This window comes from Dermacentor variabilis, chromosome 8, assembly GCF_050947875.1.
Source record: "Dermacentor variabilis isolate Ectoservices chromosome 8, ASM5094787v1, whole genome shotgun sequence".
Lineage (NCBI taxonomy): Eukaryota > Metazoa > Arthropoda > Arachnida > Ixodida > Ixodidae > Dermacentor > Dermacentor variabilis.
In genome coordinates this window covers 137,788,434-137,810,454 of record NC_134575.1, presented here as the reverse complement: position 1 = coordinate 137,810,454, position 22,021 = coordinate 137,788,434, and the positions used below count along the sequence as shown (strand labels likewise).

General features: G+C 42.6%; 1 protein-coding gene across 2 annotated transcripts in view; it reads left to right on the top strand.

Annotated features, from left to right (window-relative positions):
- Positions 1-20,938, top strand: part of Ccz1 (vacuolar fusion protein CCZ1) — a 90,895-nt gene extending 69,957 nt beyond the window's left edge. Inside the window, exons 12-13 of one of the 2 annotated variants that reach the window (XM_075702917.1) lie at positions 9,502-9,629; positions 20,836-20,938. In XM_075702917.1, coding sequence (XP_075559032.1) covers positions 9,502-9,629; positions 20,836-20,891 — 184 coding nt within the window. In that variant the 3' untranslated portion in view covers positions 20,892-20,938. Of the gene's footprint in view, positions 1-9,501; positions 9,630-17,826; positions 18,113-20,835 lie in introns of those variants that run through there. The other variant, XM_075702918.1, reaches the window with a different exon arrangement.
- Positions 20,939-22,021: the final 1,083 nt, after the last annotated feature.

Below are 22,021 nucleotides of genomic sequence, written 5' to 3'. Positions count from 1 at the left end.
ACCTTGGAAAATATCTACAGAGGTTCTACAGCTATCTTAATTCTACACATGAAAAGCAGGAAGATACCTACAAAGGAAGGGGTCAGACAGGGAGACACAATCTCTCAGATGCTATTCACTGCGTGTTTTGAAGAAGTATTCAAGCTATTAAACTGGGAAGGCTTAGGAGTAAAGATCGACGGCGAATATCTCGGCAACCTTTTGTTTTTCCGATGACATTGTTCTATTCATCAACAATTCAGACGAGTTACAACAAATGATTGAGGGCCTTAACAGAGAGAGTGTAAGAGTGGGATTGAAGATTAATATGCAGAAGACAAAGATAATGATAAATAGCCGGGCAAAGGAACGAGAGTTCAGGATCATCAGTCGGCCTCTAGAGTCTGTGAAGGAGTATGTTTACCTAGGTCAATTAATCACAGGGAACCCTGATCATGAGAAGGAAATTCACGGAAGAATAAAAATGGGTTAGATCGCATACGGCAGACATTGCCAGCTCCTGACTGAAAGCTTACCATTATCATTGAAAAGGAAGGTGTACAATCAGTGTATTTTACCAGTGCTGACATATGGGGCAGAGACTTGGAGACTGACAAAGAAGCTTGAGAACAACTTAAGCACCGCGCAAAGAGTGATGGAATGAATAATGCTAGACATAACATTAAGAGACAGAAAGAGAGCGGTTTGGATCAGAGAGCAAACGAGTATAGACAATATTCTAATTGACATCAAGGGGAAAAAAATGGAGCTGGGCAGGTCACGCAATGCGCAGGTTATATAACCGTTGGACCATTAGGGTTACAGAATGGGTACCAAGAGAAGGCAAATGCAATTGAGGACGACAGAAGACTAGGTGGAGTGATGAAATGAGGAAATTTGCGGGCGCTAGTTGGAATCAGTGGGCGCAGGAGAGGGGTGATTAGATCGCAGGGAGAGGCCTTCGCCCTGCAGTGTACATAAAACAGGCTGATGATGATGATTATGACGATGATGATTATTATGATTATGACTGATGATGATAAGGTTGTACTTGAAGAAAAAAAGAGCATACAAGAGAACCACATGAAAAAAAGAGCTGTTGCTAACAAATTTCAACTAAAAAAAAGCAGAAGAAAAAAATTCCTAAGCGCACAGCCACAGGGCTAGACAAGGTTCCTGTTAAGCTGATTAATGAACTAGGACCAAAAAGTAAGGAAGCTCTGGCTCTGGTGAAAGCAGTGGAAAAAACTTTAAAAGATAGAATACCAGACAATTGGCAATAAAGTAGAATTAATTTAATTTTTAAAGGTAAGGGGGAGAAAGATAGAATTCACTTGTATAGACTTCTGACCATTACATCGGTAATATATAGGTTAGCAATGCAGGAAATCAAATTAAAGGTGCAAGTATGGGCAGAGAATAATGACATTTTGGGAGAACTTCAGAATGGCTTCAGAATAGGTAGGCGTTTGCATGATAACTTATTTGTTCTTACTCAGTGTACTGAAACATCAAGAGTAGAAAGTAGACCATTATATGTGGCCTTTTTAGACATTAAAGGAGCGTATGACAACGTAGACTGCAATATTTTGTGGGATATTCTGGAAGGGAAAGGCTTAGGCGATGATTGTCTAAAGCTTTTGAGAGAGATTTACGTAGAAAATACTGTTTACGTTGAATGGGAAGGGATGAGGAATGAGGAGAAAGTTCATATCAACAAGGGACAGAGGCAGGGGTGCCCTTTATGCCCCCTGCTGTTTATGGTGTACATGTTTATGGTGTACATGTTTATGGTGTACAGGATGGAGAGGGCACTAGAAGGAAGTAATATCGGGTTTAATCTCTTAGAGAAACAGGTGGGTACAGTAGTAGAGCAGCAGCTTACAGGTTTATTTGATGTGGACGACATTGTGTTGCTAGCTAACAAGCATAGTGATTTGCAACGTCTTGCTAATATCTGTGGACACGAAGGCAAGAATTTAGGTTTGAAATTTAGTGTTAGAAAATCAGGTGTTATGGTATTCAATGACAACAGTGAACAGACAGTGGCAATACAGGGCCAGGAAATACCTCGGGTAAAAGAATACAAATACATTGGTATATGGATAAATGAAGGCAATAGATATGTAGAAACACAGGATAATACAATAACAGTAAAGGGGAAGAGAAATTCAGCCATAATGAAGCGCAGATCACTATGGGGGTACAATAGATACGTGGTGCTCCGGGGTATGTGGAAACGTGTAATGGTTCCAGGACTTACTTCTGGAAATCGGCGGTACAATCAGGACTCGATGGGAACCGAAGGTCAGTGAGACGCCTCGCATTGTGCGCTCATGAGAAGACTACAAATGAAGCTATGCAGGATGATATGGGCTGGACAGGTTTTGAAGTGAGGGAAGCTCAACAACTGAGGAATATGGAAAATAGTAAATGGGCTGGTAGAGTGTTGAGGTATTGGTACAGAAACAACATTGAGTCACAGTGGAGGAAATAACCTAGGAAGTGTACCAGCAGGTATGCGACCTGTAGGGTGAGCAACACAGCAACAAAGAACGTCAAGTGAAAAGTCAGAGAAGCTGAAATAATCTCGTGCGTGGCGACAGTGGAAAAAAAAAAACCTTCCATGACGAACTACTTAAGAGGAAAAAACGAAATCAGGAAAGAAACACTTTATGATAACTCAAAAGGGAGCTCATTACTTTTCGAAGCGAGATCGGGGTGCCTTAGAAGACGCACCTATAAAGCGATATATGAGAAGGAAGACGAAGCATGTGCTTGCTGCGGTAAAGTTAGGGAAACTGTGGAGCATGTTTTATTAGAATGTGAAAATATCTGCCCAATGGTCGATTAGGCACCTTGAAGCCCTTGGGTTCAGCGAGAGCAAGGGGAAAGTAAACCTGTCTGCAATAGAGATTAGTAAAAGGCAATGAGAAGATTGGTGGAAGAAAAAGTAGGGAAACGACAAAAAACGGAGTCGTACAGAAACAAAGTTCACAATAGGGGGTCAGAAAAGATGGTTGTGGGAATTCATCGTGTGTTTCTTTTTTTACATGGGTAGGACATTAGGCAGTATAATAGCAAGAGCTTGGTGGCACAACCCACCGCCACGTTCCAAAGGGGACGCTCACACCATCTGTCCATCCATCCATCCATCCGTGTCGCCGGCGAGCGTCCAGAGGGAAAAAAAAAACAACAATTGAGAAGTGAATTGCTTGTGCGCTTCCTTTCTACAATCTCCCTCTCTTCCTTAGCAAGCGTGAAAATACGCTGCGGAAGCAGAAGTCTGTGTGCTGACGAAGTGCAAAGCTGTGTCGCTTGGGACGAAGCTGCAAATTTTGCAACACACGCGTAGTTGATTATATCGACGATTCTGAAAACCACAAGCGCCACGATCATAAAGGCTAGAAGCTGTGACCATGCCGATGAACGGAAACGGCAGGCTTTGTGCACTAGGGCAAAACCCACATGTGTGAAACAACACGGTGGCAGCCGCTGACATTGCCGAACTGTGGGAGAACGTCGCTATTGGCGTTAAAATAGGTGGTGCTTCGATGGAGGAGTTTCTGAGTGCAGATAACGCTGCCTCGTTCTGTAAAGAATCTCCAACGGGGCGATCGTTGCCGTGACAGACAGCGGCATTGTGTGGCGGAGGCGATGAGGTTAACAGTGGCCCGTCTTTGTTCACGCAAAGTGCGGTGTCATTAATAGAGTCAGTCATTGATTTCATGCACGCTAAATTATAGCTGCCACTGTTTGCGCAGTCGCTGGACGCGATGGGCACCGGAGTTGTGAGCCTGAAACTTCCACGAAAGCAAGTGCAGATTTCTGACTATTTCAGCGTGCCTAATGCTTCACCATGGTGTTTAGAAGTATAAATAAACATCCTCTTTCTCACAGCCTTCTTTCCACAACGTCAATTCTTTATTGTAAGTGGCAAGTTTGGTTTTGGAGCTACAAAGGTATGTTCGGCAGCTTTTATTTTTTTTTTAATGGCAGTCTAGGTATAGCGATGATTGGTTATAACAATTGGATTTTTCGTTCTTCTTGATATCATTATAAGTGGACTGCACTGTATATGTATATATTACTTGACTGTGCATTATCAAATTTTATACCCACCCCTTCAGTAATACCCCTGAAGTGGGCAGTCTTTTAGTAAGATAAACTGAACTTAGCCGCTTTACCAGAATTATCACTTCATTTGAAATTTCTCTCAGTCCTGACCCAAATGCATGCATTTTAAACTGGATTACTTGAAGTGTACTGATAGGGTGCTCCGCTTAGAGTAAAGTGTCAAGGAGTGTGTGCCCACTCATGGCGACACTCTGTGCCTTTAATTTTGTACCAGGCGAGCGAGTGACCCTCTCTGTCGCCAGCTACGCCATCATACAGCCTGTGCACCCTTTTCCTCCGTGCTGTGCTGACGTGTTATCAGAAGTGCGTGGGTGTGCACTCACCAGCGCTCAGTGCCTTTTGCACCTAGGCCCCTTGAGTAAAGGAAAGGTAGCGACATTCCTCCTCTCCTAGCTTCTCGCTGCATGAGCCTTCCCTCACCACTCGCCCTTTCAGTTTGTTCGGTTTGATTGTGGTGATCCCGCTGTGCAGTGTGCCGATCATTGCGATCACCAGGTCCACGATCACCGCAATTAAGGGCACTGTCATGGTGCTGGCACAAGCAAAAAAAGTCAATAAATAAATAAATAAATAAAAGGTGCGACTGGCACTGCATAGGTACTCGTGCATGTTTCCGTGAAAATGGCTCGTGCGCAACCACGCGACTCTGCTACACCAACAGGGAGATGCGGATATGCCTCGGTCATCCTCGGATACACTCGCTGGCTGGCTTGGGCAGCAAAATAAAACAACGTTGTTACCTTCAGTTTTAATCGGGAGGCTTATTCGTGCTGAGCAAGCGAGTGAGCGACCCTCTCCATTAGCGCACCCTTGTCTTTCATTCTGCGCCCGCACGTTATCAGTGGCGAGTGGCAACGTCGCCATGGTCGTGGCGCTGTAGATAGAACAGGCAAATGTTACTCCGCACTACCTTCTGTGTGTCCAAAGTCAGCCATACCAAGACCCTATTGGCTCCCTCCCGCAGCTTTCCCTAAAAAGTCAATTGTGACCGAGAAATTAGATTCCATTCTGGCTTGATCACAATCAAAAATGCGTCACCTGACACCAGTACATTATACTTTCATGAAGCTGGGCTATTTCAGCTCTACTTTCTTAGCTTTTATGGAGTGGTTGGTCACTTTTATCAAATTGCCGCTTATATGGAATTTTTCTTCTGTCCTGTTCATTATAATGAGCGTTTGCTGTTTATTGAACTGACCCCGCCCCGTCTGCAACAGACACCTCTGTGTCAATCATGGTCGCTGGATGGATAGCCACTGCAGGTAATGGCTATTTTGGCTGGAACAAAGTTCCAGCCAAGGTACTAGGAATGGTGGGAGTTGCGGTAGAGTTTCAACTGGAGTGCAGTGATTACAAGATATTCTGTGTCATGGTATCATTTGGTATTGTGGTTGGAAAGGAAATTTCCTCTTGGTGTGTCTGCTGATGTCCCCATATTTTGTAATTCACAGATGGCATGGGGATACAATAGTTGTCATAATAATCATACCCTACGAAACATATCCCCATCACCAATTACACACTCATCATAAGAAAAATTGCTAATTGTACTAATGTACCCAATCTTCCCCAAAGGATGGATGCGACTTCGATTCTTCAGCTTGCTATCGTAATATTTCTGACCGCAGATGTCAAGAGTTTGCTATTCAGTTCGCCAAAAGAGGCCTGCTTTGTTCTCATCAAAATGTCCCTCACTTGGTACTTGGCAAGAATCTGAGACCACTCTTCTTTCAGCCACTTATTCATTGCATCAGTGTTAGCAGACTTGCCTTCTTGCAATACGGCCTTTCGTACAATGTCGTAGCGGTTCTTGAAGCTCTGTGGACACTACCCACTTTCACCGAAACCTTACATCAAGAATGAATGCAGCCTGCTGTAGTATTGGCCCCGACAACGGAATGTTGCAAGCCCTTATGTTAACAAATCACTTATGCAGACATTTTTCGACATGTTCTGAATGCGGTGGGCCGAACACCATACCTTGGAATGCTTGCCTCGATCCTTCTCCAAAATCTCTTGGTTCGACATTAGAAGCTTGCTAGATGTTCTTTGGGGAACCTTCAAGGCTTCAGCAATGGCAGACTTCTTTCTTTCCTGTCTCAATGTGCTGAATTCAGTGGAATCTCAATAAATGGAAATGGCTTAATTGGAACTGCCGCTTAAGGGGGGACGAGGCACCTAAAAAACTTTTTTGTTTTTTAAACGATTTGAATAAAATTTGCACAGTGAATTTATTTTCACCAGCTTATCCCAAAAATTCAGTAATCTTTTTCTATGTTAAATATTTTCTCTCCAAAACAAAATGTTCTTTGCTTAAGGCCTAATTAGCCAATTAGCAGGAACTTGCAAGGCAATTTACAGCACACAGAATCAATTCTGAATGTTCATGGTGCGTCGTAAGCTATAAATCTTTGTTTTAGGCCTTTTTGAAGCTAAGTTATAGGCTGTCAAACTTAGTCATAACAAATGCCCAATTTGATATTTTTCTATTACCAAAGTGGTTATTCTCTATGACTAAGTTTCACAACATATAACTTTGCTCAGAAATGGCCTAAAACAACAATTCATAGCTTATGACACACTATGAACATTCAGTATCGATTCAGTGTGCTGTACATTAACGTGCAAGTTGCTGTTAATTAGCTCATTAGGCCCTACCTAAACAAAGAACATCCTGTTTTGGATATCATGAAAAATATTTATCATAGGAATAAAATAATTCAATTTCTGAAATAAGTTGGTAAAAATATGTGCATTAACTGTGGAAATTTCATTAAAATTGTTTAAGAAAATAAAATAATTTAGAGTGCCTCTTGCCCCCTTAAACAAAACGCCAACATTATGGTTGGTTGGTTTTGTATTCATGCAATGCTCTCTGCAAGATCTTTCAGTAAATGAAACTTCTGATAAACTGAACCAATTTCCCCCATTCCTTAAGGTTCTATTTAAAGAGAGTCCACTGTAATTTCAACCTTCATTGCATATGTCAATGCAGTCTGTTTCTTTCACATTTTCTGCTATTATCACATCACACAGCACCAAATGAGTGTACATAGGTAGCCAGCAGAGTGAGTAATGAATGGTAATGGACAGTAATGGCCACGCCACCTACTGTTCACGCCACTACACTCTAGTGATCTAGTGACACTCTAGGCACATTAGATGTATAAACATTGGCAATAAATAGGCAGTTGCAAGAGCTCACCTTGCCACTGCTAACTCCAACAGAGCTGCGAAGTAGCCTAATGCATGCTCCCATAGCATTCGTACTCAGGCGCTGGGAAATTCAGTACGGTAGAAGCTCATTAATACGGTCCTGTTATGCACAATTTTCTGGCTCCAATATCCACTATTGAGTGCACAGAAATTGACCCACTACAGTTACACTTCCTTTTTGCCGGTCCATCAGTTCCTGGAAAACACAATCATTTAGCACCAACATTCAGTACATTGTCAAGGTGCGATCGTATGACACGTTTTCTGGCCATTAGATCCCATCTAAGCAAGAAAAGATGCAAGGCGTGCACAAAGAGAACGGTGCTGCCTGTCGCAATAACTTCGCTGCAATACTCGCCCACCTGTCTCACGTGAATATGCCGGCACGCACTCGGTTAGTTATTCCAGTACCAGCAAATTTCCTCACTGGTCGTCAAACGCTGTGTTCACAGCTATTCACACCAACCCTATTGCATCTTCTCTTATATTTTTCACGGCGCGTGGGGCGTAGTAGTGTTAGTGTTGTTAGAAGCATAATGCACGCATTTAATATGTGATAGGCCAAACACACCGCAATCTGCTGCAGGCGACAGAAAGTGAGCATCATTTTTTCGCTCTGGCAGCATTGTATTCCACCGTCGCCAATCAGCCCAATTCGGTTTCTCTTTCCCCCCGCCATCTTAAAACACAGCACAATAGGAAAACTACAGCGTGCATGTCAGGTTGCTTGGGCGCCACCAGCTTTGCGTGCATTGGTGGCTCGTGCTGCAATGATTCGTGCCGAGTGGGCATGTCGAAGGTTCCCACCGAAATGCGTCGCTCGAAGAAGCTGCTGACACAGGCTGAATTCGAGGAGCACAATCATAAGCTTGCCAAAGCCGCAATAACAGCAACGCACATCTCAGGCTGCTCGACCCCTACCAGTTTGGCATGCGTCAGCATCTCAAGCTGCAACGATTCGCGCAACACTTCGCATTACATAGAAGTCGACTACAGGTGCCTGTGTCAAACATTTAGTTACTTTGGATCGTATGTTTCCCAGCTAGTACGTTCATTCTCGTCTTCCTTTTCTTAAATGTTTGATCGAAATACTACAGTATATCTATGGCACATTAGAATGGATTTGCTATAAAAAAAATTTAGAATTCCCATAATTCTAGCAAAATTTTGAAAGGGTAACTAATTCTTAATGACCGTGTTTACTGTATCAAGGTTCATCTGTACTTAACTACGGCCATTTAATGGCCTTGGAAGGGCAGCTTTCAGTGCAGTGAAATATTTCTTTTAGTACGAACATGTGCTCAAAATACTACCAACTAAGACGAAAACCAGCAAAACAATGCATACACAAGCGACATGGCGCACACAGCATGAGTGATGGGCTAACAACTGAAGTTAATGTTGACATAAATGACAGAGGTCTCACTGAGCACATGCGAGACAGCACTACAACCGCAATCTGTTACACACATTATCACTTAAACTTGCAATCACATTCATGGTTCTAGACACGAACACTCCTTTTCAGTTAAAGGAATGAACAGTACACTAACGCATAAGTCATTGTGCTTTTGAACCTTGAAGGTTTAAAAAATGTTTCTGGCTATTCATGTTTTGCCTCGGCCAAAAACTTACAATCCATTCACAGAGCTAATTACTGGAACACAACCACAGCAACCGCGATGGTGGGCTAAATGATTATCCTCTCCTGAGGCCTCATTGTTTGTGTGTTCTCTCAGCCTCTGGTTTCTACAGTACCCCCTTTTACGAGTGTGGATGGCGTTTATGTCAGCGATAATGTTCAAATGTTAGTCTAGGATTTGTTCTTTGTACTCCTTGTTCTTCTGTATGCATTTGTTTTGCTAGTTTTCGTCTTGTTGCATCAGTCATCAACAGTGACTCATGTTCATTGTTCTTTTTTTTTCTTTCTGTCACATGTGCTAGTGATTGCACAAACGAAAGTGTTATTTTAGTTTTTATTATATATTATTACTTTTAAGTTCTTCATTACTCTTTAACACATTTATGTTTTGCGTGTGAGCAAAACGATGTAACTAGAACCGTGCTTATTCTTACCTCTATAGCAGAACTTACTTTAATCTTACTCCTAGCATTCTATCTTTGCCTGCCAAATGTGAAGCACATTACCAGTAAATCCCACCAATGCAGGATCGAGGATGCTGGCGAGATGACGGCCAAGACGACCACAGAGTGGTGGGTGGTCGGCAAGGTGTCAGACCAGCGCGAGTTTTACGTCGTGCTCAACCAGAAGAGCGCCAACATCATCCAGATACATGGTGTGCCATATTTTGTCATTTTTTTCTTCCGTTGTTTTTCACAGATTCCTTTTTCATAAAGGATGCTATATGAGTTGTGCATATCAACATTTTAAAGTGCTCATTACCAGGTTTATGTGTTCCAAGCAAACAAGTTCAATCGTGTCTGCAAAATATTACACCAATGTGAGCTCAGAAAATGGGTGGAAATTCAAATGAATGTCCATTTAAGTACAGTTGAACCTCAATATAACGAACAGATATAAATAATTATCAGACTTAACGAAGTAAAAAAATTATTGCTCCTATTACAGTGTAACAGGTATATGTTAATAACGAATATCGGATATAACGAACTTATTTTTGTGTCAGACGTGATTTCATTTTAACGAGGTTTTTATCTATGAGGCTATACCACTGAAAAGGTTTCTTGAGAGAAGGGGAAGACTACAGATTATGTAGAGTGGACCTTTGTTACATTTCTCGCCATTGCAATTTCCAGGCTGCTACATCGCATTTTTGCAGTCCTGACGCAAATCCCATTGACTCCCATGTATTATGCTCACGTTTGTACATCACAATCCTGTAATGTTCCTGCATCTAACATTTCATTTGAATATGGCGGTCACTCAAGTTGCTGCGAAGACGATAAATGTATGCGTCGCAATGACCGATACATTCCAACAAGCGACCGAGGTTGCACAATCATATTGGGCGATAACATGAGCAGAGCAGCAGGCGAAGCACAAGAGGAGGTGTGCACCGCTTAAAACCTACCTGAAACCGAGCACAGGGCTACAGTTACATTGGGGTCGAAAAAGGTGCACAAGCATCGGTTCTCTTTAGTCAGTTTCGCCGCAATAGAGCCGTGTTATGCGGTGAAACATATTAAGAGTGAAAATTAGCCACCTGCATGAAACATGTACATGGCCCTTGATTACAGTCAAACCCACTTATAACAATACCAGTGTTAACAATATATCAGTTATAGTTATAGTGATGAAAAGCTGCTGCGCCGTCAACATCTGTATGTTTTCTATGGGGAAATAACCCAGTTACTACAATGTCCCCATGCCGCATTATCGGTTATAAAGATAAAGTCTGGCTGCTGGGTGTCCGTGCCAAAAGGTAATGGAATGCGAAATCCTCGAAAAGAAAAAAAGAAAAAGTGAGATGCGAGCCACTGCACGATTACTCGCCACCCGAAACTGCCGCCGTGCTTTACTCTCCATGAGTTATACACGCCAGCCTCACGTGCATCTCTTCCGTTGTCTTCCACCCTTCCGAACAGGAATGGACTGCGCCCATAGCTCTGCACCGCACCACACTCTGAAACACAAATGAACCATGCCAACTGCACTGATAACACTGCTGGCGGTGTTCCCAGAGCCGTGCTCTGAAATAATCCCCTTCCGCGATAGATCCACCCGCTGATCATCGGCAATGCACGACGTTGCTGATGAAAAGAAAGTGCACTGCTATAGATTTGGAAACGAAGTGGTCTAAGTGTTGAGGCAATCGTCACGAATGTGCCTGCATCGGATAGCAACAGTGACGGCCACAACGGCAACGCTGACGCGGTAGGGCAGGCTGTCTCAACATTGCCCCTGCAAGAGGTACTGTAGATGAGGTCCGTGAGGGATCTTTTGCTTCACTACGTGGAGCACGTGGATGCCTTGGAGAGGGATGTTGGCAAGCTTTGCATAAAAGCAAGGCTGACGGACATGCGGTTTTCTTGTGCAAGCCAGTGGGAAGTACGTTGCAAGATGCTTGAGGCGATCTCGCTCCAGTGTTTCTTTTGGATTTCTCAAGCTGACATGCTGCCGCAGCAACCTCGCAGAATATTTTAAAAGGCGCCTTTTGGGGCCACCGAAGGCATGTGGATGCGACTGTGCATGAGGCAGCACATTCGCATCACAGTTGTCATTATGCGCTAAGTATCTAACCAAAATCAGATTTAAATTCAAGCCATTTGCATGTAGGCAATCTAACTCAAGCTCAATTTGCTTCATATTGAGACATGCATTGGGGAGCACACATGTGGGAAAGGTCTAATACACATTGCATGATGTCTGGTACCCTTAAGTTACCTTCGGCATAATACAGTCACGTTATTTGGTAAAGCATATGGTAAATGTATTGGTGGAAAAGGGTCTAATAACTGCAGTGGCAGCCATTCAAAGCTGTTTGTGATGTTGCTGTAGCCCCACCTGGCAAATCTTCTGAATTTCAACATGCTCAAGTTGGCAGGTACGATAACAAGGTCTGAACGATCCTGGGCGAGTGATGATGAAATAAAAAGAAAGCTACATGCTCTTGCAATAGATATGCCTTGCTATAAGGTAGGGCTCTGTAAAATGATCCCATACAGTTTTATTTGTTGTGGTTCGTGGTGCACCCAATTATATGTGAGAGATGTGTGTCCAAAGATTTAATTTAAAAATCTTCACTCGAAAATTTATACTTGTTCGTGTACGCGTACCTGCCAGTTCTCCTGAAATTGTCATAAATTTTATAAATTAGGCTTGTTCTATGATTTTACAAATCTCACTTCATGTTATGTGATAAATAGATGCTGCTTGCAAACAAGGTTTCCTAGTTTCTTTCCAACATACTCTTAGAAAAATGTTTGTGAGAGGACACCAGAGGAGTACAAGTTTTCCTAGTTTCCCTCCAACATACTCTTAGAAAAATGTTTGTGAGAGGACACCAGAGGAGTACTTTGTTAATTCTTAAGGTCTTGAGATGGGTTGGCACACAATTGTAAAACAATAAATACATAGAAGAAAGCAACTTTAATGATACCTACGCTGCCCTGTTGTTGCAGCACAAGATGCAACATACCAGATGGGTACTCACTTAAGCAAGGTTGTTCAAGGAAGTTCCTGAGCAGGCTAAATTGGCAACAGCAATTTCACTGCCAAAGTCACTGTGATCAAAAGACTATGCATTGCTTTCTCTACTGCTCCAAGTTTGCTGCATCTAACCATTGTGCACATGTATCCCACAGAATGTGTGCACTCAGGACAAACCTTTAAAAAATTTTAGCTATAGCCCCTACCTCCTTTTTGTCATGTTCACGGGATCTTTACGAATGGTAAAGTTCACAGGTTGGCCCATATACATATGAAAAAATTGCAAAAATCAATTCTGTGAAATTCAGCAATGAAATGATTGAAGCAAATGCACACAGAAAACATTCAGGAGACCTGGAATCCTCCAGATTCTCATGTCCTCTGGACGTTTATGTATTTTTGGTTTTACCTGTGTGGCTCTTCGTCTTTCTTTTTCTAGCTTGTTTTAGAGCACGAGTACTGTGACAAAAGGCCTTTGCTTTGAGCAGCTGGTGATTTATGGGACAAGTTTTGATTGTGTAAAGCCAGGGTGCTATTCTAACTCGTTTCAGTTTATCAAGTGTGCCTCTCTATTCATTGTTGAAATGGCACAGATCATTTTATAGAGAGTAAATGGAAGGCTGATGTAGGTATCTTTTATTGCCCTTTGCCAAATCATAACACTGGAGTGCTCATTCAAGGTGAGACGATGTTTAACAGAATTCCAAGATGTATGCTTGTTTCCTTCCAGTGCAGAGGTTGTCTGCAAGATACTGCAGCCACTCTCTACATTCCAAGTTCCCAGGGAATGGTTAAATTTCTGAGCCACTCCCGTTACTGGGTTCATCATACACGGTGGCTTTTACTATTGATTCCCATCAAAATTTTGTTTCCTTTTCCTTTGCGCTCTCAACTTCACAGTTGGGTTAGCTATCAAGTTAAATGAGGAAACTATAACTTATAAACACAATGAAGGAGACCAGTGTTCCTTAGACGAGCAAAAAGCATGCAAAGTGTAAACTAAGCTTGTTTTCAGCATCATGCACCCTCGTTGTGTGTGAGTGGATGTTTCTAAGAAATGGAAACATGCTAAAAATGCCCTAAGACCTTTATATTACTTGTTTAAACTTACTAATAACTAGGGGTGTGTGAATACCAAAATCTTTGAATACGAATAAAATATGAATACTTAGCAACGAATATCGAATCGAATTTTGAGACTACTGATATGCACATGCATTTATTGGCAAGTTGGGTTCATTTTCTATTTCGGAACATTGCAGTTACATTGTCAATGTTAAAAAACTAAAACAGTCTGTATTTGGCTGATGTTAACTTGGAAAATTTAGTAATTCCCACGAGCCATCCTCACCAGCCTGTGCCTTATTATACCTCATAAATGCCAGAAAAATGGGGTGGATTTGACCCTGTGCCAATCGTCACTCATTGCATTTGCTGTGAAGCAATAAGCTCAGACTTGGAGGTGGCACTGCAAAAAAAAAAAAAAAAAAAAGAAAGAATTCATTGACGATTACGATGTTCTCTTATGCAAAATTTGAACACAGCTCTATACGTGTTTTCATTTCGCGATATATGGGCTGGCACAGATAATCTGTCTCATGTGGCATGTTGCAAACTGAGCCAAGTATCGCACGATTGCCTGGCTAATCTGGAGGTCGCGAGAAGCAGCGTGTGTATGATGTGTGAGCACGATTCACAGCAGCCTCTGCAGACAGACCTCCCTGACAATGTGCGCTGGTCTGGTGCCATATCGTAGCCATTGTCACCATGCAAGGTTTTTCTTGTCACGCTTTCGCCATACTCTCCTCATCTGCTTTCCACCTCATGGTTCCACTGCACTCTCCTCCTCAATGATAGAGCATGTAAGCACAACTGAATGAAGACATAGAAAGAAACAGACACACAGAGACAGCACTACTTTCAACTATAGATTTTTATTTTCGAACACATTGATAAATATATACGATATGAGCGGAAACAAACGAGAGAGGAAAAAAACATTCAGTGGTGCATGTCAATGAACCGTACAGGTGTCCAAGGCATGGTCAAAACATATACTGCAGTAGTTACCGTAATAAACCGAGGAATCGTATCTCTTTTTCAGATGGCGACACTGATTGATTGCTCACGTACCTTTCTTCTAATTTCGGAATTTCATAATCTCCCTTGTCATCCTGCTATGAGCCCTATACAAAATAGAAGTGTACTTTCAAAGATGGATTTGCAGGGACAGTCTCGGCACTGAACGCCCAAATGACCTGAGTGATGCTCATGTGATGCTCTTTTAGTCTCTCATTGATGCATCTGCCAGTTTGACCAACATAACTTCTTCTGCACGAAAGTGGAATGACATTAACAACATTATGAGTCCAGGTTACAAACTCTTTACATTTCTAATGCATTGGGCATTCCACCATGATATCTTATTGAACCATGCTGCATCGTTCCACTGATTGCTTCAGCAGCTTGCAGAGGTCACATGCTGGGCTTCTGCATCTCACACAAAATTCTGCGAGCTGAAGTTCTCACATTATTCAGTTGCTGTCAGACCTAAACTAACCACTGGATTAGGATCTGGAAACTGATGTGCTCAGAATGGCAGCGAAAGTGTGAATCTACAGAGAAAAGTTGCGGCTACTTCTGAAACCTGCAACAAGTGAGCACTCTTGGTGACAGTTCTCCCGCATTGTCGACCGCACAACGGAATTCCTATGGCAGCATGCTTTGCCAAGCTTGAGGCAGGGAGCACAGAAGAAGCCTTCAGCATCAATGAGCCAGGTACACATAGTTGGTGACATGGCACTACCGGACAAGGTACAGCAAGTACTCAATTATGGGCCAAAGTTTGCAAATCAAAGCGAGCATCTCAAGCCGAGTCTGAAAGGTGTGTATCACAGGGAGTGGATGTACTAACGCAGTCCTGACCTCTTGGCGAAAGGTTCTCCATGAATAAGACTGTTATGGTCATGAAAGATAATGCGCTGACACTTATCGCCGCTGATAAGGAGGGTGGTTTCGTGGCTATCAACAGAACGATGTATAATTCAAAGGGTCATGAAGCCATTTCGCCAACTTTCAGGGTTCACAAAGACAACGCAGAAAGTACAAAATGAAGCAAAGAAGCTCTGGAAAAGTTTCAAACAAAATGGCTTATCCCAGTCTATCAAAAAACGCACAAAGGAGTGTTAAGAACGGCCAGCTGCAGTGCAAGTTTGCCAGCCATTTATGCCAGCGGTGGCAACCTTATCTTGGAATGCCGCCGCCAACCTCTAGCCACGGCGTGACTAAGTCGACTTTGTGTCGGGAACAATATGCACGTCCTCCACTCTCCGTCGCTTCAGCTAGGATGCGTTTGACGAAGCAGGCTTTGTGCTGAAACCGCCACCGTTACGCTCCAGCCTCGTTGCCGTTGTGGCTGAAGGAGTTCGACGAAGCAGGCTTTGTGTGCAACACGACAACGCGGACCTATTCTGCTATGGGTGGGGGAGTTGCCGCGGGAACGTCGTCGTGGGCTCCTTCCCACGTGCCGACCAAGACGCAAGACAATGTGCTACCTGGGCGCACTACCCGGGACGGCTCCGAGTTCTACAAAATTCGTGTGGTGTCGGTTTCGGACCGTGAACACGTGTGTGTGTGCATGTGTGTGTGTAAACCGTCCCGCGGAGAGGCGGCTAGTTTACGAGGACTAAACGAATGTTCGTGTCACCTTGTATCGCGGGAGGACCGAGTGTTTAAAAACTGCTGTTGTGCGGATGCTCGACACACTTTCTTAAGCGATCATGTTAGACTGAGACAATCTCTCAAGCAGTCGTGCTAGACTGATGAACTGCATGTAAATACTGTAAATAAACCCTTATTCCTCGTTCTCGATGAGAAGCAGTGCTTCCCTTCATCAACGTCCTCAGCGTGGATAAGTTGGACGACGGCATGGGCCAGCTACCTTCGAATTCATGCCGGACTCCAATCTTGACAACGTGTTACGAGCAATGGGATTGAGCCCCCAATCCTGACAGGGGACCTTGATTTGTTTTTCTCAGCAAAAATGCACAAGCCAGAATGTCCCCTCCAAGTGATAGTGTCAGAGAATGCAACCTCGCAGAAACATGTAGTGATGTTTTTACAGAAGTACTTAAAGGTCTTGCCAATCAATGACCAATTTTTGGTAACTAAGTCTGGACAAGTGGTGGAATTCTTTAAAGACTGGCAAGACAGGAACATTGACACTTTTTCTATTGACTTAAAAGACCTGTACTATTCCCTCCCACAGAATGACGTGATGAAATGTGTAACTGACTGCATTGACAAGGTTGGAGCGGTTCAATTTCAAAATGCTTCCAGTTTGACTTGCGACAGATTTATAGAACTTCTTAGTTTTTATGTTAACTTGACTTATGTGACTTGGGAGGGAAATGTTGTCAAGCGAAAAGATGGCATGTGCATTGGGTCATGCATTGCTCCCTGCTTAATTAACTTATATTTAGCTAACCGTGACCAGGTTCATGATGAACACCTGAAAAACAATACTGATGTCGTGAAAGCGTTCAGATTTGTTGGCCTTTTTTTAAATTGTTTTGAACAACGAATCAGGTCATTTTGACTTGGTGGTCTCAAAAACTGTAACCTGATTTACTGAAGTGTTGTCTCTCCTTTGTCGTTGATGCATGGAGGGAAGTTCATAAGGTTTTTAGACATGGGATTGTACTTTTCACCCCAAATGGTCTGCTGGAGTTAACAGGCGAGAGGCAGTAGGCCAGTCCTACCATTTCATTCTGCTCATTCAAAACTCGTAAAACGCGCAGTAGTGACATCGTGTTTCAATAATCCTTTGATGAAGTCATGTGACCACAAAGTGGAAACCAGTTTCAGAGATCAGGCCAAGCACCTGGCAGATTCTGATTACCTGTCGTGTATGCCCACCTCTATTGTGGAGGGCTTGAGCAGGAAGCGTAAAAATGCATCAAAGGGAAACAGTTCATTGTAGCATACATTCATTGTATACATTGTATACATTCATTGTATTTCACCTAATCTCAGAAGAATAGCAGAAGAGTTGGAGTGGACATGGTTTTCCCTGCCCCTGAGCATCTACGGAAGCTATGCAAACAGGTTAATTCAGAGAATAACAAAAGGAATGCATCTGCTACTCAACATTGCAAACAATTTGTAACCTGCACTCATAACATTGCCTATGCCATTCCGTTTTTGTGCAGAAGAACATATTGTGGTGGAACTGGCAGATGCATCAATGTGAGACCAAAAGAGCATCAGTATAACACCACTAGGGTAATCTTGGGTGATTTGGGCATTCGTTGTAGAGATTGTCCCTGCAAACCCATGTTTGAAAGTACTTCTATTTTGTATAGGGCTCATCGCAGGAAGACAAGGGAGATTGTGGAGGCCTATGATATGGCAAAATTAGAAGAAAGGTGCGTGAGCAAGCCTTCAGTGTCGCTATCTGCAAAAAAAAAGATATGATTCCTCAGTTTATAGTTGTAACCATTGCAGTGTGCACTTTGACCATGCCTTGGACATGTGTACGGTTCATCGACATGCTCCACTAAATGTTCCTTTTTGCTGTTTCGTTTGTTTCCACTCCTTCGGTATATATTTATTGATGCGTGGGAAAATAAAAATATATAGTTGAAAGTAGCACTGCCTCTATCTATCTATTTCTTTCTACATCCTCGTTCAGTTGCACTTACATACTCTGTCATGGATTCAAACCAACTATCCCACCAACATGCAAACCAACTATCCCACCAACATGTTTTAACCCTCCTCCTCCGCTTTCCTCCTCGCGTCTTTCATCCCCTGCTGTGCTCCACGTTCACTATTTCATCCTTCGCTGTGCTCCTTCGCTTGGTCAAGCCGTCACCGACGTTCGCCATAGAAACTGGCGCCTACGAGCTGCGCTCTAAAAGTGCACCCTTGCTGTCCGCAAGGACGTGCCCCTTGCTACTGAGAAGCTTGCTTTCTCGCACAGTTTAGGCGTTCAGTGGCTAAGTATGTCTTACAGGAAAAATTTCGCTAGCAGCACGAAATGATCGCAAAATTCAACACAAGATTGCCCTGATATTCTTACATTAAATAAAAACAAATGCTAAGAACCGTTGATCCCACACAGCAAGCACTATATTTGATTTGATTTGAATATTCATATCCAACCGAATAATCTAACATTTTTTAATATCGATTTTTCGAATCGAATAGGAATTTAAAGATATAATATGTGATAATTTTCTAATATTCACACACCCCTACGAATAACGCTAAATGCATAAAACAAAAATGCTATACAATTCGGGCACGTTTATATTACACTTTAACCGGTACTTCCAGTTTGGGTTTTACAGACTAGATATCTTTTAAAAGAAATAATACATTAAAAACTTTTTAGCGAAACTTCTTTCCATGAATTGCACTTTTAAATAGGCAAAAAGCTCACAATCGACTTTTCTGAAAAAACGAAGGGAAAGCAGGTTGTAACAGGGTTCAGCGTACCGGATTTACTGTATTATTATTATTAAAAACTCATCGTAATGCCAGTTTTCTTTCATAATTTTCGTGATTTGAAATCTATGCTCACGTTTGAATAATGGCAAAATTGACTCTTTGTAAAACGAATATTCTAAATCCCGCAGTTTATAAAACACTACTTAGGCAACCTGTCTCTTTACGTCTTTACGACTTGATTTATTCCATAGACAAGCCGTCAAAAGTCAAAACTTGTTTTTTTGTTGGAATCAATGCCATTTTTGCTGTGCTTGCGACTGGTGTTACAGTCACGGTGCTGCAGTTCGCTGCGGCCTTTCACATTTCGACTCGGTTGATTCACAACGTTATGGCAATGCAGCACGTTCAGTATGATGCCTGCTTCGAGAGACGAGCAATTTTGATGGTCGAGGAGCTGGGAAACTCCACCGCGGCTCGACGGCTCACCGTCAACGAGTTGTGTATTACGTGGATGGTGGGATCAGAACAAGGGCCTCTAATTGCGAGGCTGGTTGAAAGTACTCCATATCTGGACCTCGTAGGGGCATGCTACTGCCCTTGAATGAAATGGTTGTGCGGTCTTTTAATAACTGCTTAATCTGAAGCGAGTTCCATGGCACAGAACATTATTTCATCCTCAGGCGATCACTTTCAGAGGTAGTTTCGCTTTCACCAGGCTCAGCTCGTTCCTGTACCGGATACTTGAACTATATCACTGTATGGCCAACACTCTTGGCATTCAGTGCCAAGTCACGTTCAATTTTGCGATAATGAAACTATCTTAAAAAGTGATTACCCGAGAATGCCGCCGAAGGAAAGCTCTGCCTCCTCCCAAGATGATGATGAGAGAAGAAAAGACTAGTTTCTTAACTGTGATTCTTTTAATAAAGGTACCATTTCTTTTTCCGTTCATCTCTCATTACATTTCGGTGACTGGAAAGTCGGGTCTTGCGTTACATTCGAGTAAATATGGTAATCAGGTTTGGCTAATACTGCAGTCTTGGAAGACCCAAGTAGAAGGGGCAAAATAAGACACATGGTATGCATGCACCCACAAACTTAGGGCATGAAGGTAAAAAAAAATATTGTAAGTACGAAATCATAAGCAGCTGGACACGAATGAAAAGGAAAATTGTCATTCATCCAAATGTAGCATAATGTTACAAAGGAAACCCAGTGGCATGATTGCGGTGCGTTGTGGTACTTTAAGTTGTAAATAAATTCGGTTTTACTCTGCTAGTCTCCTGGTTAGCTCAGATGGCAGAGCTAACCAAACCAGGACAAATTTTTTATCAGTGCGAATCTTTCTGAAAGCCTGATATAGGTTTCTTTTGTAGTGTTGTGGTAGAGCAGGATGGATGACAATTTTCACTATCATGAGCATTCCTCACTTCGCTGTGTTCTGCAGAACTGTGTTGCCATATTCAGCTCAGTGCTCATCATAGGTGCCAAAAAGCACACAGGATATATAGTGCATAACTCCAGGCTCTCATATTGTCACATGGAGTGTAAATGATGCTGAATTAGTTATTTCTGGTGTATTAGCAATCACACTTCATGTTGTCCCGGCACAGTTTGCTGGAGGGCCAATTCGAGAGGAAAGGTCCTGGGTTCAATACATGCTTTGGTGCTTTCTTCATACTCCTATGTTTTATTGTCGTCACATTGCTATGATAGTGGTCATTTGTTGTTGCGGGTGGAACACTGCTAGAGCTGGACAGCTCTGGTGCAGAGTGCTTTGCTTGAACGAGATTGGTTTCTGTTGCATGTCAAATTACATTTGGTTTACTGTATGAATGTCATAAGATGCAGTACTGTGGTGCTCAACTTCGAATTGCTTAGCCTAATATTTTCTTACTTCTTGTTTATTCCTTTGACAGATGAAGTCAAGAGGCTATGTGCCAGCCAGTTCCAGAACATCTTTTTTCTTGACTGAGCACGATTGCTATTGTTTCTCTGTACATAATAAATATGTTGCCCTGAGTTTTTCCATGAGTCAACTTAGTCATCTTTAGCACTATTTGAAAAATGAATAGATGTTTTGGGTGTCTTGCGCTACAAGGTAATGCCAGCTAGGTTTCAGAGGCAACTGCTTTCCATTCTCAGAACTTCTGTAAGACAGTAATGTTTTGGGTAAATATAGACCAGGCTCTACAGCGTTTGTAGGTGGCAGCCATTTTTTGAAAGGGTGCAGGAAATGGTGTAATCTATGGCTGTCGTACCACTCGTCATGGCTTTGTCACCAGCTTCCCAGTCACAAATTCGCAGCCCCTATGCACACTATGCCGACAAACTGTAATGGGAATCAAGAATAAGTATGCTTGCTATAAATGTGAGCAAAGAGAGTCAACGTTCGTTTTTTTCCGACTCCGTAGACCACAAAAATGGCCGAAAAATTTGGCACCTCGAAAACACGAATGCATGGTTTTAACTTTCCTCAAGGGTTCAAATTGTTATAGCCACAATCGAAATATCTTTTAAAGCCTGCCAGTACGATTATTAGGCGTCTCGATGCTCTTACTGTGACAGAAGACTGCGATTGCGCGCATGTATAATTAGGGAACACATTTTGTTTCGTTAAAGTACCCCTTTGCACTCTTGGTATGCTTCACTGCAATACATCGCGTGTGCTTCTCTGCTACGTTCTTACGAATTTTTCGCACACTTACTGCGACTCGCGCAGCACGGCGCTCTCCAATTACTGCATTCTTTTTTTCTAGTTCTAGTTCTATAAAAGACAGCATTTGGAAAACAAACATTACATATTTAACGTATTTTGGGTGTCGCCACTCGATTTGGTAGCCCAGTGGCTATGGCGATGTGTTTAGAAAAAGTTTATTTGGACTAGAGAGGATATAAACACCGAGTCACAATTCCATCAGGACGATAACATAAAAAGAAGCATTGTATACACGACACGTTTTCAAAGTGGTGTCCGAGTCCCTACTCGCCAACATATAATCACATAGACCCACGGAAAGGCACAGTTACACATAAACTGATATCGGTATGCACGGCCCTCCAAAATGTCCTCCAAAATGTCATTATTAAAATGTCAGACACGCA